The sequence below is a fragment of the Sceloporus occidentalis genome, unplaced genomic scaffold (genome assembly GCF_023333645.1).
Source record: "Sceloporus occidentalis isolate IW3139 unplaced genomic scaffold, rSceOcc1.0.p SCAF_2, whole genome shotgun sequence".
Classification (NCBI taxonomy): domain Eukaryota; kingdom Metazoa; phylum Chordata; class Lepidosauria; order Squamata; family Phrynosomatidae; genus Sceloporus; species Sceloporus occidentalis.
The window spans coordinates 63,368,892-63,386,015 of record NW_028316982.1 but is presented as its reverse complement, the minus strand read 5'-3'; the positions used below and the strand labels follow the sequence as shown (position 1 = coordinate 63,386,015).

The 17,124-nt window shown below is 39.3% G+C and overlaps 2 protein-coding genes across 7 annotated transcripts in view; one reads left to right on the top strand and one right to left on the bottom strand.

The window, feature by feature from the left end:
• The first annotated feature begins 356 nt into the window (after positions 1-356).
• On the top strand, positions 357-6,384 carry LOC149318475 (calcium homeostasis modulator protein 2-like). Its single transcript, XM_089507803.1, has 2 exons — positions 357-899; positions 5,968-6,384. The coding sequence occupies exons 1-2, from the start codon at positions 357-359 to the stop codon at positions 6,382-6,384; spliced, it is 960 nt and encodes a 319-aa protein (XP_089363929.1).
• A 5,703-nt stretch (positions 6,385-12,087) lies between these two features.
• Positions 12,088-17,124, bottom strand: part of PDCD11 (programmed cell death 11) — a 37,027-nt gene continuing 31,990 nt past the window's right edge. For 5 of the 6 annotated variants that reach the window (XM_089509795.1, XM_089509793.1, XM_089509796.1 and 2 more), the window contains exons 33-36: positions 16,295-16,463; positions 14,589-14,742; positions 13,729-13,894; positions 12,088-12,564 (exon numbers count right to left, since the gene is read on the bottom strand). In XM_089509795.1, coding sequence (XP_089365921.1) covers positions 12,393-12,564; positions 13,729-13,894; positions 14,589-14,742; positions 16,295-16,463 — 661 coding nt within the window. In that variant the 3' untranslated portion in view covers positions 12,088-12,392. Of the gene's footprint in view, positions 12,565-13,728; positions 13,895-14,588; positions 14,743-16,294; positions 16,705-17,124 lie in introns of those variants that run through there. The other variant, XM_089509799.1, reaches the window with a different exon arrangement.

Below are 17,124 nucleotides of genomic sequence, written 5' to 3'. Positions count from 1 at the left end.
CTGGATTGGCACTGTTTGAACAGAATGCAGGACTAAATAAGCCTTTGACCTGATTCATCATGATTTATGTCTTGTGTACAGAATGTTGATGCTAAAATCTAGACATTGTAAAATGTAAATGTAGGGTTGTTATTTTTTTTACAGTATTGTGTGTATAGGATTATTAATAGATTGGTTTACAAGTTATAGCTGCACTGTATGTTAGTATGTCTCTTCAGCAATCATAGCATTATTTATTAATGATTATTCTGTTGTTGCAGCCAATGGACAAGCAAGAACACAAAAACTCCTTGTGTTTTTAGATATCTTCACTACATCATAATACCTAAAGAGTCAACTGGATACAGAAAACTAACATGGCTGCCCTCATTGCTGAAAACTTCCGTTTCCTCTCACTCTTTTTCAAGAGCAAAGATGTGATGATTTTCAATGGTCTAGTGGCACTGGGCACTGTTGGGAGTCAGGAACTTTTTTCTGTGGTTGCTTTCCATTGCCCATGCTCCCCAGCTAGGAACTACATCTATGGTCTGGCTGCCATTGGTGTACCAGCCTTGGCCTTGTTTGTCATTGGTATCATCTGGAACCACCACACTTGGAACTTGGTGGCCGAATGCCACAAGCGAGGAACTAAAAACTTTTCAGCAGCAGCCAACTTCTTGATCTTTGGCTCCGTCATGGGACGGGCAGCAGTGGCTCCTGTAACATGGTCAGTGATCTCGCTGCTTCGCGGAGAGGCCTATGTGTGTGCCTTGAGTGAATTCATAAATCCCGCCTCCCTGAATAATTTTCCACCCGGCTACGGAGCAGACACTATGGCCAGGTTCCCTTGTGATGATGTTCCAGGGAATGTGACAAGATTTAAAGATGAAGTTATAAGGCGATTAAAGTATGAGTCTCAGGTATGATATTTTACATAGTTGTTCATGTGAAGCAGAGAAAGGGAACTTCCTCCTTACAAGAATATAGAAAAATCTGTTTCCATGTCTAAAATGTGAATTCTTGTCATATTACAATATGGAACACATAACCAAAGCAGTAAATTCATGTATTTATTATGTACAAGTTAATTTTAACATCTTGGTTGACTTCCCCTGCTATTATGCAGATGCACGTCATTGGTTTAAATTGCCATTTTCCTTTGATTTCCTCTTTTTATTTATTCCAGGGTATGGATTTGCTGACTGTGGATATTATAGAAAGATGGGGAGCCAGAGTTAATATTTTGCCCACACAATACCACCACCCTGCAGTGGGCCATACCTGTGCTTCCTGGCACACCAGACTGTCCAGACATGATGTTGTGGCACTTTTAGTAACCATTTTGATTGACTATTGGCCTAAGAGGCAGGTTTGGGGGTGAAGTCTGGAGTAAGGGAGGGCAACTAGGCACATTTATGTGCAGTTTAGGAATATTTTGGTTTGGTATTCAGGTGAAAATCATCAGAATTTTTTTTAATGAGGGGTTTGGAGCCACAAAAATGGGGTTCAGGGGCCACATGTAGTCCATGGGCTACACTTTGCCCACTCCCATTATAGACTAATCACTAACGCATCAGAAGGCACAGATTTTAAGAAAGGGTGGTCTATAGTTATTTCAAGAATGCATATGAACTTTGGATATTATAATCTCAGTTTCACAGTTTTCCAAGTAATATGTTTACTGGCTTTCTTGAGAATGATCTATGTAATTGTTTGACCATGCACTTTTGCAATTCAGTCCTAGCTTCTAGTTCAGCTTCTTCTGTAGTTTTTCCAGATCAACCAGTGTAAAGCAGCATAAAGCTCTAACAACCCAGAGCACAATAAGTTTACCCGTGACACAGCCCCAGTGAATTTAATTAAGCTACATTGCTGTGAGATGTGCAGAAAACTGCAGCCTTAAGAAACAAGCCCTCAATTTTATTTCCCTACCCTTAATTATGGGTTTTAGTCTCTCCACTGGAAGCTTTGCTATAAAATAGAATTCTCCAGTTTCTCTAGGATATAGTATTAATTTACCATCTGTAGGAATTTGTCATTATAAAATAAAAGAAGTGTTCGCAGCCAAGAAAAAAACAGCTTCAGCCCTTTTTTGCTCCCAGCCCTAGTTCCTTATATCTGTGTAAACACTTGTTTATGCTGTGTCTAGAGACAGTTATTGGTAACAAGTAAATGTAAAAGAAGAAATTGTGTAGCCTTAATATCACATAGTGAGAGTCAGTGGCTTCAGTGCTGGACTGCAGCTTTGGAGATTAGGGTTCAATTCTCTGCTCAGCCATGACCTTGAGCAAGTCATATGCTCTCAGCCTCAAGAGAAGGCAATGGCAAGCCTCATCTGAACAAATCTTGCTAAGAAAACCCCATAATACGTTTTCCTAAAGGTCGCCATAAATTGGAAATGATTTGAAGGCACACAACAACAACAAATAACAGTGAGCAGGCTTGTGACATTTTAATTGACTCTAAATTAGGTATTAGACTTCTGATGTTTTAAACAATTTTCCCCTAATGGGTCCACGCAGTTGCCTGCAGTTTTTATAACTGCATGCCTGGCAGATTATGGTTGGGGTAATCAAAAAAAAAAATTAACTTTTCCAAATTCTGGCTCTGTGTTGAGCTTTTGGACATTAATGAATGCATAGTGACTATGTGGCATAATGAAGTCTTATTTTCTTATCTTGAATATTCATGGCATTCTTCAAAACAACAGCAATGCTACTTGTCTCTAAGCCTGTCTCTTAAAGTCTGAAAGAGACCTGTTGGGTCTTAAAAGGTATGTCCAAATGCTTAGGATTCTTATTTCTTCCTTTAGAAAAATCTACAACTGTGGGTTCAAGTTTAAACTTGTGTGTATGTCCAAACTCCTGGGTGCTTTTGTCAGCACCTAGAAAGCTCCTCTAGAACAGTGGTTCTCAATCTTCTTAATGCCGCGACCCTTTAAAGCAGTTCCTCATGTTGTGGTGACCCCCAACCGATGGTCTCAGTTCCTAAGACCATTGGAAATATGTGTTTTCCGATGATCTTAGGCAACCCCTGTGAAAGGGTCGTTCAACCCCCAAAGGGGTCGCAACCCACAGGTTGAGAACCGCTGCTTTAGAAGGTTTTCAAACTTGTGGTTATTAAAAGACAGATTCATCTGATTTCTAGGGTAGAAGCAAGCAATATAACTGTATTCATATCCATGTTTACAATGCTCTATAGTGTAAGAATTTACCTGGATTTGGTTCAGTGTTCTCCTGAATCCAGCATGCTAATAAATCAGAGGAAAGGTAAACAATCTGTAAACTGCTCAGTGCATTACAGCAGCATCTCAAAATCTGTGACAACTAGAGGATTACTCTAAAGGCACCAGATCCTTTTGGATCTTGAAGGCTAAGCAGGATTGGCCCTGGTTAGTACTTGGATGGAAGACAAGAAATGAATATCAGCTGTTGAAGGCTATATTTCAGAAAAAGGAACTGGAAAAATCACCTCTGAGTATTCTTTGCCTAAGAAAACCCTATGAAAAATTCATTGAGTTGTTGTAAATTGGCAGGCAACTTGAAAGCATATACACACAGGAGATTATATGATCTCCATATAATCCACCCTGCACTCTCAGATCGGGTGATAAACATCTCCTAAGAGTTCCAGATGCTAGACAAGCCATCACTACACAAAGGGCCTTTTCCACCTCGGCCCCTAAGTTCTGCAACTCGATCCCCGACGAGCTCCGCTCGACCCCCTCCCTAGCCCAATTTAAAAAAGGGCTGAAAACGTATCTTTTCAAACAGGCATACCCCCAATAGCCCTGTTGTGATCCCTCTCCCCCTCACCGTTGTTACAATTGCTGCTAGCTTGGAATTGTTATAGTTGTTGTTGTTTTATATAATGTTTTATATAATGTAATTGTAAATTTCTGATAATGTTTTTATTATAAATTGTATGTTGTTGGATTGCAAAATCCACCATTGTAACCCGCCTTGATCTCTGGAAAGGCGGGTTAGAAATAAAGCTTTTATTATTTATTATTAAGAGAGTTATAGTCCAATAGAGAGATAAAAAGAACCAATATGTTATATTTGTAGTAAAGAACTAATTTTAAAAAAAGTTTATATTGAATAGGGCATGTTTATTACTCTTACACTTTCTTATGCTTCTAGCATGGAATTTAAATATAGATTACACTAATGCATTACATATCTTACTGGAAGAACTGTGAATAATTCCAGCCGTGATTTTAATTCTCCTCCTGCTTCTTGTCCCAATTGTGAGCTTTGTGCAGAAGCAATAAACTACTTGAATTTTGGGATGGAGAAACATTTCTCACCCACCAACTAAAAGGGGATGAATGCAGTTTTAAAAATATACATGGGGAAGGAAACATGAACATTATATGCATTATATTTGTACGTTTAAATATAAAAATCAGATGCACCCCATCACTCATCAACAATATTCCACAATAACATCCCAAACATAGATACATTACTGTATTGCTATTGCTTTTAAGAAACAACAACAAAGAACAGTTGTTTTATTCCCAGTCAGAAAATACTTTGGGAGATACGGATAGAGTCCTCAGTATTTTATATTTTATCAAAAATAGACTTGATAAAATAGTGAAAACTGCTTGCAGATGGTCCCTAACTTTATAAATTATTTTTGTTCATGCCACCATTGTACTACTAGTTGTTGTTGTTGTGTGCCTTCAAGTCATTTCCAATTTACAGCGACCCTAAGGCAAACCTATCAGAACCTAATAATCTTAGAAAGGTTTGTTAAGAGGAGGCTTCCCCATTGCCTTCAGAGGTTGAGAGCATGTGACTTTCCCAAAGTTACCCAGTAAGTTTCATGGCCAAGCAGGGAATCAAACCCTGGTCTCCAGAGTCACAGTCCAGCACTCAAGCAACTACACCACAACCACTAACTGTGACATTTCTGCTCAGCTGCTAGATCTGACTCTCTCACCTTATCCTTCATCTCATTTCTGAGTGATATGAGAGCTGTGCCATACTCAATTTTGATGAGTCCACCTCAAATGACTAAAGTCCAGCTGCGGGAAGAGCAATAGTATATCAAGAACTGATCCAAAACGTTCACAGTGTTGTCTGTAATATCCATGTCATCACTATGCATCCCAGGTCCTATTTCCACCATCCTCCATCTTCGATTTAGTAGCTCTGTGTCCTTGATACCTCCTTCCCTCTGTGTACATTTTTTTCTTTCTCTCCCTCCCCGTTTCTTTTTTCCACTTCTTCCGTCATTCATTCCCCCTTCCGTTTGTTCCCTTCCATTTGTCCCTCTGTTCATTCATCATCTACCCATCCTATATCTCCCTCTCTCCACATGTGCACATTGTAACACAAGACAGCACATTACAGGGTTCCTCTTCTTGCTCCTCTGTCCCTACTGTTTATTGCTGCATGTTTTGCATTGCATCACTTCGCCTTCCAAAGAATGAAAATTCCAGCGGAGATGGCTAGGGAACAGTTGAAGGTGGAGGGACAATGTAGCAAAAGACAAGAGTACATCTCATATTGTCCAGTTGAATGTATCCTTAAATTGTTTTTTGTGGGTTTTTCGGGCTATGCGGCCATGTTCTAGAAGAGTTTCTTTCTGATGTTTCGCCAGCATCTGTGGCTGGCATCTTCAGAGAAGATTCATTTCTCTGAAGATGCCAGCCACAGATGCTGGCGAAACGTCAGAAAGAAACTCTGCTAGAACATGGCCACATAGCCCAAAAAACCCACAAAAAACTATGGATGCTGGCCATGAAAGCCTTCGACTTTACATATCCTTAAATTACATGGACATTCATGGGGGGAGGAATATGTTACATTTCACATTTCAGCCTGAGATTATATATATAAACTAATTTATAACTTAATATCACTATGATGGTATCAGTCTCTGGTCTAACATATGAGAAAAGTACCTAGTTGGGAAAGGCTCCATAAAACATATGGAAACCAACTCAAACCCTGTTTTGATTTTTGTCCTGTTCAGCTATTTGGATGGATGCTCATTGGTGTTGTTGCAGTTCTTGTGTTCATCACCAAGTGCCTGAAACACTGCTGTTCACCTCTCAGTTACCGCCAAGAAGCCTACTGGGATCAATACCGCTCCAGTGAGATCCGGCTCTTCCATCGCACTGCTGAAATACATGCCAAGATCATGGCTGCCAATAACGTCAAGAATTTCTTCGGCTTTGTGCAATTAGACAAGGAAGAGCAGGAACAGGTCCAACAGTTTGTGGTGACCAATGTCCAGCCCAGGCCACAATGGGATGCCATCACTGGAGTCTATATCTATCGGGAGAACAATGGCTTCCCCCTCTACAGTCGTCTCCATAAATGGGCCAAAAACGTGACTGGAAACAGCTTAGGTCCTGACAGCCAGGAAACTGCCTTTTTAGCTACCTAATATAATAGAGGCTGCAATGTTATACCTGATAGTAAGTCCCACTGAATGACTTGGGAGTCACTGCTGAGGAGACATGCTCAAATTGCCCTATGAGAGTGTCCAACATTCATAGTATCTCCATGATTTAAATTATCTCCATTTTATGTACTGACCAGACTCTTGGTACACATTAATTGCATGGGAATTAAAATCCAAGAAACACAAATGAACTAGATGTCAGACCAGGAATAGATGTCAAATCTTGGAAGTTCACCTGCAGAGTGCTGCCCAGACAGACAGAACAATACCTAAAGAAGATAAAGGATGGGGGCATGTCTTGCTGCTCTGATGCACAGAGAAAGTCTCCCAAAGAGGTATTTCTGTGCACAAAAGAGAATATAATCTGGATATTCAATTATGTAAAGGGAGCTGCCACAATGTTTCCCCTCACTTTTCAGAGAAAACAATGCCATCAGGAGGCCTTGCCTTTATTATAGTTACTACTACCTCATCTTACACTTCCTTGACCTACTTCCTCTGAAAACAGCACACTTCATGTAAACACCACAGAGAAAATTAAAATGTCAACAAGCAACAAAATTAGATGAATCAGAGGGCTAACTCAGGAACTTTTCTTCCTGCCATTGGACTCAAGTACTGCCTGCAACATTTCTTTTTTGGAATACAATTCCCAGAATCCCCCAGTCATTCGGTTGGGGATTCTGGTAGTTATATTAAAAAGTAATTTTCCCAAGCTCTGATTCCAGATATGGGAAGATGGGACTGGCTCCATTCTGCTTCTCCAAGTTGTTCTGCTTTTCCTCTACTGGGTTTTTAAAAAAGACTTGTCTAGACTGAATTATCTTCGTTAATGGACAGCTTGGAAAGGAAGATATTGCACTGGGCAGATCAATTTTCTATATATCATCCTTGCAAATGAAGGTATCTGTTCTCTACTTTGGATGGCAGCAGCAACATTGCCTCCATCCGTTGGTCTAACAATGTACAGTGGCCTTTATACAAGCTTCACAATAGTCTGAAGGCCATCTAGGGTCGTCAAGTAAAATAAAGGACAAGGCTCCTGTAACCTAAATAAAGGCAAGAAACACCTGCTGAAATTCCATCTTCTGCAAATGCATTAAAGCTACAGGAATCATCCCTTATTTTACCTGGCAACCCTAGGGCCAGCTTTTTATAACAATAAAACAAAACGTATGTATGCAGCTGAAAGTAAAAGCAGCTATTCTTAGGGACTGTCACCAAAACTTGGGCTTGCTGTACACTCTCAGCCTTAGAAGGAGACAAAAGCAAATCCTCTCTGAATAAATCTTGCTGAGAAAACCCCCTGATAAGGTCACCATAAATCAGAAACGATGTAAAGGTACACAACAACAAATTACATGAGCAGTAGGATAGTATTTCCCTGAATGAGTGAATGTATTTTTCCCACCTTTTAAAATTTTAGATTTGAATCCAAGGGCTAACTCTAAATGTTAGTCCCATCTAAAGACATTGAATCGATTGCATTTACAATTGCTGGTTTACCTTTCAGCAATTTATTCAGTGGGTCTTCTCCAGTTAGGAATAGCAACTGGATTTTGCTATAAATCTCTAATAGGATTGCCAGGTGAAATAAGGAACAGGCCTTGTTCAATAAGCAACCCCTGCTACAATTCCCTCTTCTGTACAACCATTAAAGGGATAGGAACATTGTCCCTTATTTCCCCTAACAACTCTAGTCTCTGATTCACTTCTTTGAAACGGGAGATGTAGCAGATGGTAGTGATTTTAAATCACCTACATCTCCTCTGTACTATGGAATGTGGTGTACCTGCTTCATGTAGTTGTTACATTGTTGTTGCACTTAGGTGCAGATTTTATCTTTGGGTATTAAACTAATTTCACCCCATTCTAGCTAATTCATATGGCAGAAGTGAACATGTGCTCCGATAAATAACTTTGGTCAGGTTAATTATATTGCTCTTTGACTTTGCATCTTCTATGCAAGGCAATATCCATATTTAGCCACACTTTGCTACAGGAACTAGTTTAGAACTGTTCAAATTTGCTGTTAAAGTGCAACAGGAGTAGAATTTGTAATTGTAAATAATTTCTTTCAAAAACCTTTAACATTATTTCTAATTGTCAATATTCTGTCATGCCAATTGGTCTTCAAGAGCACTGAAATCATAAAACTCTTGAAAGCAAGCAGACCAATGCTTCTTCTAACCAGCTGCAACAACAAACAGAATATATAGGGCTAAAATCCCCAGAACTTTAGTTTACTAAAAATTATTAATACTTGAAAGTATCTGTTCAGTGGTAAACAAAAAGGGTGTTTTTCACACATAACCAATATTTTATCGATGTTTAAGCCTAACCTGAGATTATTGAGATAGTAAACCACGTGATTTACATATAAAGCTAAAGATTAAGTGTTTCAGTGCTGGGTGTGGGTGGGAGAGAGATAAAATGCCCTGATTATTCAAGTTTATCCCACTGACAGTTCATGTTTATAAGACTAAAAAGCCATCCTAACATGAATAACATCCTTTAGTATTATGTGTGTGTGTGTGAGTGAGAGAGTAACTGTCTCAACTTATGTCTTATACAGTTTTATCTTGTATCTCTCCCACCCATCCACCATCATTTAGTTCTTAAATGTTGTTGCAATTTTCCTTGGTTTCTAAAGTCTCCTTGGGGCCTTCATCACTCTACAAGTAAAATTATTAGTGCAACATAGCTCTGTTTTGTCATATATCAGAATTTAGTCCCAGAAAATGGCAGCAGTCACATTCTGAATGGCTATCAATATTCATTTCAGCCTCTCATCAGCTTTTAAGAGGTTAATAATAGACAGGATCATCACTACAACTAGAACATTAAGCTGCTAAATTCTGTAGCCAGAAAAGTTAACATTAGACTAGTCTCCCAGATTCTTTGCACATACCAAAATCTATGCATTGTTCTTTTTTGCTTCAGGTATACTATCTCCCACTAACTGGCATACATGAATGCTGTGTCTGTTTTCACAGGTCTTAATATTAATATGCAAAATTAGGGGAAGGGGGAGGCCTTTGGTCTTTCAATGAAGTGGGACTCCAGTTTCCATCAGTCCCAGTCAAAACAAGAGCAGTTCAGACTTAGAAGGCTTCAGATTTTGAACTCCTGACAAAATGATTAAAAATATTTTTGCACATGCACACACATAGTACTGGTTTAAGATAAGCAGTCTTCTGTCATTAGAATACAGGCTGACTCTCTCTTATCCGAAATGCTTGAACCAGAAGTGATTTTTATTTCAGACTTCATTATTATTTTGAATACTTGTATTTGCATGTACGTACATAATGAGATCATAGAATCATAGAGTTGGAAGAGACCGCAAGGGCCATCCAGTCCAACCCCCTGCCATGCAGGAAATCCAATCAAAGCATCCCCGACAGATGGCCATCCAGCCTCTGCTTGAAGACCTCCAAGGAAGGAGACTCCACTACACTCCGAGGGAGTATGTTCCACTGTCGAACAGCCCTTACTGTCAGGAAGTTCCTCCTAATGTTGAGGTGGAATCTCTTTTCCTGTAGCTTGCATCCATTGTTCCGGGTCCTGTTCTCTGGAGAAGCAGAAAACAAGCTTGCTCCCTCCTCAATATGACTTCCTTTCAAATATTTAAACAGGGCTATCATATCACCTCTTAACCTTCTCTTCTCCAGGCTAAACATCCCCAGCTCCCTGAGTCGTTCCTCATAGGGCAAGGTTTCCAGACCTTTCACCATTTAAGTCGCCCTCCTTTGGACACGCTCGTTTCTCAACATCCTTTTTAAATTGTGGTGCCCAGAACTGGACACAATATTCCAGGTGGGGCCTGACCAAAGCAGAATACAGTGGCACTATTACTTCTCTTGATCTAGACACTATACTTTTATTGATGCAGCCTAAAATTGCATTGGCCTTTTTAGCTGCCGCATCGCACTGTTGACTCATGTTCAACTTGTGGTCCACTTGGACTCCCAGATCCTTTTCACATGTAGTTTCATTCAGCCAGGTGTCCCCCATCCTATATCTGTGCATTTTATTTTTCTGCCCTAAGTGCAGTACCTTACATTTCTCCGTGTTGAATTTCATTTTGTTAGCTTTGGCCCAGCTTTCTAGACTATCCAGGTCATTTTGAATTTTGATCCTGTCCTCTGAAGTATTAGCTATTCCTCCTAATCTGGTGTCATCTGCAAATTTGATAAGTATGCTCCCAATCCTGTCATCCAGGTCATTGATAAAGCTGTTGAATAGCACTGGCCCCAGGACAGACCCCTGTGGGACCCCACTGGTCACTTCTCTCCAGGATGAAAAGGAGCCACTGTTGAGCACCCTTTGGGTTCGGCCGGTCAACCAATTACAAATCCACGTAACAATTACCTTGTCTAGCCCACCTTTTACAAGCTTGTTTGCAAGAATGTCATGGGAAACTTTGTTAAAGGCCTTACTGAAATCAAGATACACTACATCCACAGCATTCCCCTCATCTACCAAGCTTGTAATTTTATCAAAGAAAGAGATTAGATTTGTCTGGCATGACTTCTCTGAAACCCATGTTGACTTTTTGTGATTATGGAATTAGCTTCTAGATGTTCACAGACTCTCTTTTTAATGATCTGCTCTAGAATCTTTCCTGGTATTGATGTCAGACTAACTGGACGATCATTGTTGGGATCCTCTTTTTTCCCCTTTTTGAAGATGGGAACATTTGCCCTCCTCCAGTCTGCTTGCTCCTTATCTTGGAGATGGGAACCAAATCTAAACACAAAATTCATTTGTTTCATATATACCTTTTACACATAGCCTGAAGGTAACTTTAAATAATAATTTTTTATAATTTTGTGCATGAAACAAAGTCTGTGTGGACTATCAGAAAGCAAAGGTGTAACTACCTCAACCATCCATAAAAAATGTGTTATTTTTTGGAGCATTCGGGATTTTGGGATTCTGGATAGCCTATATATCCTGCTTGCCATGTTTGTACTATTGCAGATCTTTTGGTAATAGTTGCAGTTGATAGGGAAAGGAAACAAATTTTTATAAAGACAACAAAATGTTTAAAGCAACCTTCCCCAACCCAGTGATTCTCAGATGTTTTGGACTTCAACTTCCATACAGCCGAAACCTTTACCTAAGGGTATTAAGCTAATGCAGGCTGGTTTTCAGCCTAAATGCAAAACATGACTCCTATATTAAAATAAAAAAAACTCCTATATTAAAATAAAATAAAAACATCTTAAGGGAATGCACCGCCATAGAAAATAATGGAATTTAACCGTACACGGTTTTTCCCATATGCAAGGGGGCATGGGGGGGATGGATCCCCTGCATATAGGAAGGGGCCACTGTATAACTACAAAAGGAGGCATGGAACTGAAAAACTGTTACCATCTCTTACACGAGACAGACAGTAATTTCCAGGCTTAAACAACAACATGTATCATTTCATACATACACATTTATGTATAAAACATGAATTATCAGTGAATAAGTGCAACTCATACATATTGGCCTAGTCAAAAGCTTTCTCTAATTCAGATTTAGGAAGGAATGGATATGTGTGAGAGAATGAATAAATTAAAACAGGACAAGCCACATTATTAACTTGTTATGACAGAATATACATCCTAAAATACAAGGAAGAGATCAGATATATTCCATACTTTTGAGTAGAAGAAAGGGACACTTACATAATTTCAATGAATTTAATAAGAAACACCATCCCCACAGGAAAGCACAAGTTAGTGACTGTTTAAAAAAAAAAAACACCAGCACTTAAATAAAACTCCAAACATACATCCTTCTATTTAAAAATTTGAGGAAGGTACAAAAGGTGTACAGTTCTTGAAATGCCATGATTTGGTCATGGCTAACCCATTCTGCTGTTGAGATCATAAAGAAATGTAGTTCTAGAAGAAAAACTCTCCTTTGTACAATTGTGATATGTCCTTTTCTCAAAATACAGGGAAAGCAATTAAGTCTGTCTGCTCTAGAAGTTAGTGCTCAGCAAGACCACCCTTAGATTCCACATACTCCAGCGCTGCTGCCTTCACAACCTGGACTGTTTCTGCAGTGCCATACTTCTTCTCATATTCCAAGTAGCGCTTAAAGAAAAACTTCATCTTCTTTGCTGCTAGGCTCAGGTGTATTACTCGTTCAAAAATCTCCCTGTGAAAAACGCAGAATGCTGTTCAGAAAAGTTTTTTTATTCAGATGCCTCTGTTTAAAATGGCTAGATGGCTACTGATGCATGTGTATCATGTTTGTCTTTCAAAATTCAGGCCTCCTTCAGGGGTCATTATGCAATCTTCACACTACCCATCAAACAATACAGACACAGATTTAGCAAACTCCAGGCTGAGTTCATAGCCCAAGATCCTGGCTGTTCTGTGAGCTGTATCACTAATTTCCCTACTTACACAAGTGGGAGAGCTGCAGAGACATGATAGTGGTAACATTAGGTGGTGGCAGTTTTCTCTGAGGGATCTTCAAAGCTAAGGCACAAGAAGAGTGGTAGCATAGGTATCCCTGTATCATGGCACAGGTAGTTCTCCAAGGCACTGTTTCCAAAGTGCCTTGGCCTTGAGGATCTCCCCTCTCCTGCAAATTAGTTGGCTCCCCTCCCATCAGTACTTCATATTTCTGTTGCTACCACTTTCTTTATTACTCATGACTACTGCTCCACCACTTCCACCTTTAGCATAACTACACAAGCAGATCCACAGGATCTCAGCCAAAGCCACTTTGTCAACTGCAAGCACTTTATTCGCAGTGCACAGTCACATAGTAGTATTAAGAGTCCAACCACCCTCAACTGTCTTTTGATACTAGGGCAGGTTTTGGATCTCTCCACATGTACATCACCCTTCAGAGTTCAGAATACACATTTGCTCAAAGACTGAGCACACTGGAAACTATGAAATTGACAAGCTCTTTATAAATAAGGCAGGGGATTTGCCCACATTTATTTCATTAAGTGCAGGCTTTAGGGTCAGTCTGAAGGAGGGGTAGGCAGTTTTGAGATCAATTTTCTGTCCCAGACACCATTGCAATAGCTGCATAAGCTGCCAAATATACCAACAAAACTGGAAGGAGACAAAAGTCCATTTCTGGTTATGAAAATGGATAAGGTTTTGATGTCAAATGAAGATGGGTGGGCAAGATCTATTTAAAAAAAGAATTGATGCTCATGGAGGCATCCTTTCCTGATCTTAATATTTATTCATAAACACATTATCACCCAACAGGTCTTAATTTCCAGGATAATATGCATTATTTTTCCTGTACTTACACCTTTTCAAAAGTTCAAAAGTCTCCCATGTTAGTACTCACCGTACTTCCTTTTCATTGCCATGTTTTATCATCATGTCTATGTACACTGACCAGATGTCTGTACGTTTAGGGTATGTGGTCAGGGTATTCTCAAAAATGGCCTTGCCATGTTCTGGATCACCAAATTGGAATTCCAGCTGTGCAAGCTTTGAAATCACATCCACATCTGCAAGAGTGCAAAAATGCATTTTATATCGCTTTCCAATAGTCGTTACTGTCTTTGTTAAAAGTTTGCTCTAGTTATTTTGGCAACGTGATTAGTAATCAGTCAAGATGCCCTGCTAGGAAATTCTCAGAATAAACTAGCCAATTTTTTAAAAAAAAAATGTGTTTCATAATTTTTTTAAAAAAAAACTTATTTCAAATAGATTTTAGCTGTATTTTATTTTAATTTGTTGTAAGCTGCCTCAGGTTCCATGCCAGGTCAAAGGTTGATCATAAATTAAATCAACAAAAATGTGTACTTATTGCACAAATTGGCAGACTTTCTCATTCTAACATTTGGATATGTTTCAGTGTGCTGACAAGTTATGAAATCCTGCCCTGTTTCTCAAACCTTTGTAAACAGCTTCATCTAGAAATGGTTACGCACATTTTATCTCCTTATCAAAACTGTGCCCCAGCCCACCAGAGACAAATCCCAACTCCTTTTAAAATTGCCAACAAAGAAAGATTTGAAAGAAGTTGCTAAGTAATTGTCTTTAAAATGTTCAGAATTTCTGCATATTTTGCCTTTCCTGGATTTTACTGCCAATGGCCAAGTAATCAATAAGGAGTTTAAATGACTGGTACAGGATGTTAAGAGCATAAGCTCTCCAGCAGCTGCTGTCCAGCAGAAAAGCAAATCAAATGGTCCTTACGTTCTTTTTGTGGCAGACACTTTAGTGCACGAGGGAGGAGCCTGTGGGCTGCTTCCACCAAACCTCTTTTCAGAAGGAAAGTGGCATACTTCACCCACACACATTTCTCCTGTCTAAAGCGCTTCAGCATTGTATTGTACAAGTCATCAGCTTCCTGAAAGAAGAGAAAGGATCATTCTAAAAATAGATACGTTTTTGATTTTGGTTGAAAAACAACCATTATTTACTATTCTGAGTTTTATTAAATGAATGAGGAAAGCATGAATGTGGGACTCCACAAAACACATAAAGAAGACGCCAAGACTGACTGGTCTTCCAGCTACTGTGAACATTACCAGTGGCTACATCTCTGACTCAAGGCTGATGAGCACCAACTCCTAGATACTCTCAGATCTAAAACACACTGCAGAAATAATCCAGTTTGAGGACGCTTTAATTGCCTTGGCTCAATGCTAGGGAATTCTGGGAACTGTAGTTTTGTGAGACATTTAGCCTTCTCTGTCAGTGATAGCTCTGGTGCCACAATAAACTAAAATTCCCAAGATTCCCTAGCACTGAGTCAGGGCAGTTAAAACAGCCTCAAACTGGATTATTTCTGCAGTGTGTTTTGGACCTTAGGTGGAGGCACTGAATATATGACAGAAACAGACATTACTCTCCATACCTTTAGTTCAACCAAAAGGTTATTCGGCAAAGAATATATATAAAACATGTTAAAACATGGCTTGCAAACTATGGGTCTCTCCAGGCTTACATTTCCCCTGTTTTGCTCAGATGGTCTACTCTAGATCGTGCCAAGAAATCTCAAATTCAGCAATAAATAAATAAATAAATAAAACAGTGATTCTGTCTCCACTAGACCTACAAAAATGTAGACAACAATTCATATTGCTATAATTCGATCGCCCAGCCATGATTGTAAAAGAAATTAATTTGTTGCTTGTTGCTACACACTGGCTGGCTTTCCACTTCAAGAAAGGATTTTTCTTTCTGACTCAAATGTCTTTAAAGGGGGGGAAATGTATTTTTCAGCCAAACCTCTTAGAAAAAGGTTTAAATTTTCAGTGAACAGAATCCTGGTACAGCATTGACACAAGGGCACTGGACAACAATCACATTGCAGGAGATAATCCAAACAGATGAGTTAACACTATGGCAAGAATAGCAGGTTTCAACAGTTTCTGAGCAGTCCTTGTCTCACCATCACATCAAGCTGTTGTTTTATATGGAAATGAAGGAGAGGCACCAGAAATATGAAGGTGCATTCTACCTAATAACTTTCATTCATACCACGAAGTGGATGGATTACCTTCAACTTTACTGAGTTACTTTTAACTTTCATTTTATGGCTATGCCTTTAGATTTCATCTCCTTCAGACATTTTTAGTGCTGCTATAATTCTAAATATGATTATTACAATTTATAACTGAAAATCCTGCAGTCCTGGAATAGAAATCAGTATTTAGCCACATACACAGAGCAACAGGCTGTATTCCAGTACTGCCTAGGAGCAACCATGAAAAAATAACCCTGTTACCTACCCAAAATACAGTTAATAATCTCAGCATGACAAATCCAAAGTGTAAGAGGAAGTCTACAATCTAGTTGGACAAGTTTACAAGTACTCTTTCCAACAGCAAACAAACAATTTCCTGCCACACTCAGTGAGCCGAAGTGATTTATAACATCAGTATTACTGGACTCACCTTATATTTCTCAGAACCAGTATAGATGTCTGCTAACTGCTGGAAAACTTTCAAAGGTTCATTGTACTGAATGGCTCTTTCAAAGACTTTCATCAGTGCTTCCTCTGTGCCATACATGTTCTCCAAGTTCAGCAGGGCAACCCATACATTGAGCTTTTCTTGTTCTTCTCTGAAAGCAAAAACAAACTCTGCATATGGACCAAAGCTCAGCCTTTTTCCCAACAGCTTACCCAAAAATTTAACCAGGTTGTCTCACTGCCAATGAAAGTTTTCAAAGCTATGTTAGTCTGTTTCAACATAAAAAGAAGAAAAAAGCAGAGCGGTGAAGAAATCCAGCAACAGGTTTAGGTCTAACTGGTTTATTTCAGCATGAGCTTTCATGGGTTTCAATCTGCTTCCTATTTTATTTTCTGAAAAAAATGGAATAAGACCTGGTTTTTGCATTGTTGTAGTAGTTTTCCTAAAATAGCACGTGCAGTATACAGTGGAGCCTTGCCTTATGCGAGGGATTTGCATAAGGCAAATCCCGTGTAAACTCGAGCCCCATTCAATATAATGGGGCTCGTGTTCATGGTGGCACAGTGCGCACACACGCCATTCATTTAATGGCAACATGGCTTCCCCATAAACAGGAAACTGCACATGGAGCAGGCACATTGTATAAGCTAAGCACAACAGAAGCTATCACAATGTTCTTTCACACCTTGGACAGTAGCTGTGTAGTGAACATAGGAATGCAGGGAAGAGAGAAATTGCCTATTAATCGCACAGGTATCCATCCTTAAGAGATACAGCTAGGTAAAACATTAAAGTTGAAGGATAACATTTAA

Bases quoted from the DNA above. Each gene is read 5' to 3' on its own strand.
- LOC149318475 (XM_089507803.1), top strand. From the start codon at position 357: ATGGCTGCCCTCATTGCTGAAAACTTCCGTTTCCTCTCACTCTTTTTC. The intron at 900-5,967 runs GTATGATATTTT...TGTCCTGTTCAG, and splicing joins GATTAAAGTATGAGTCTCAG to CTATTTGGATGGATGCTCAT.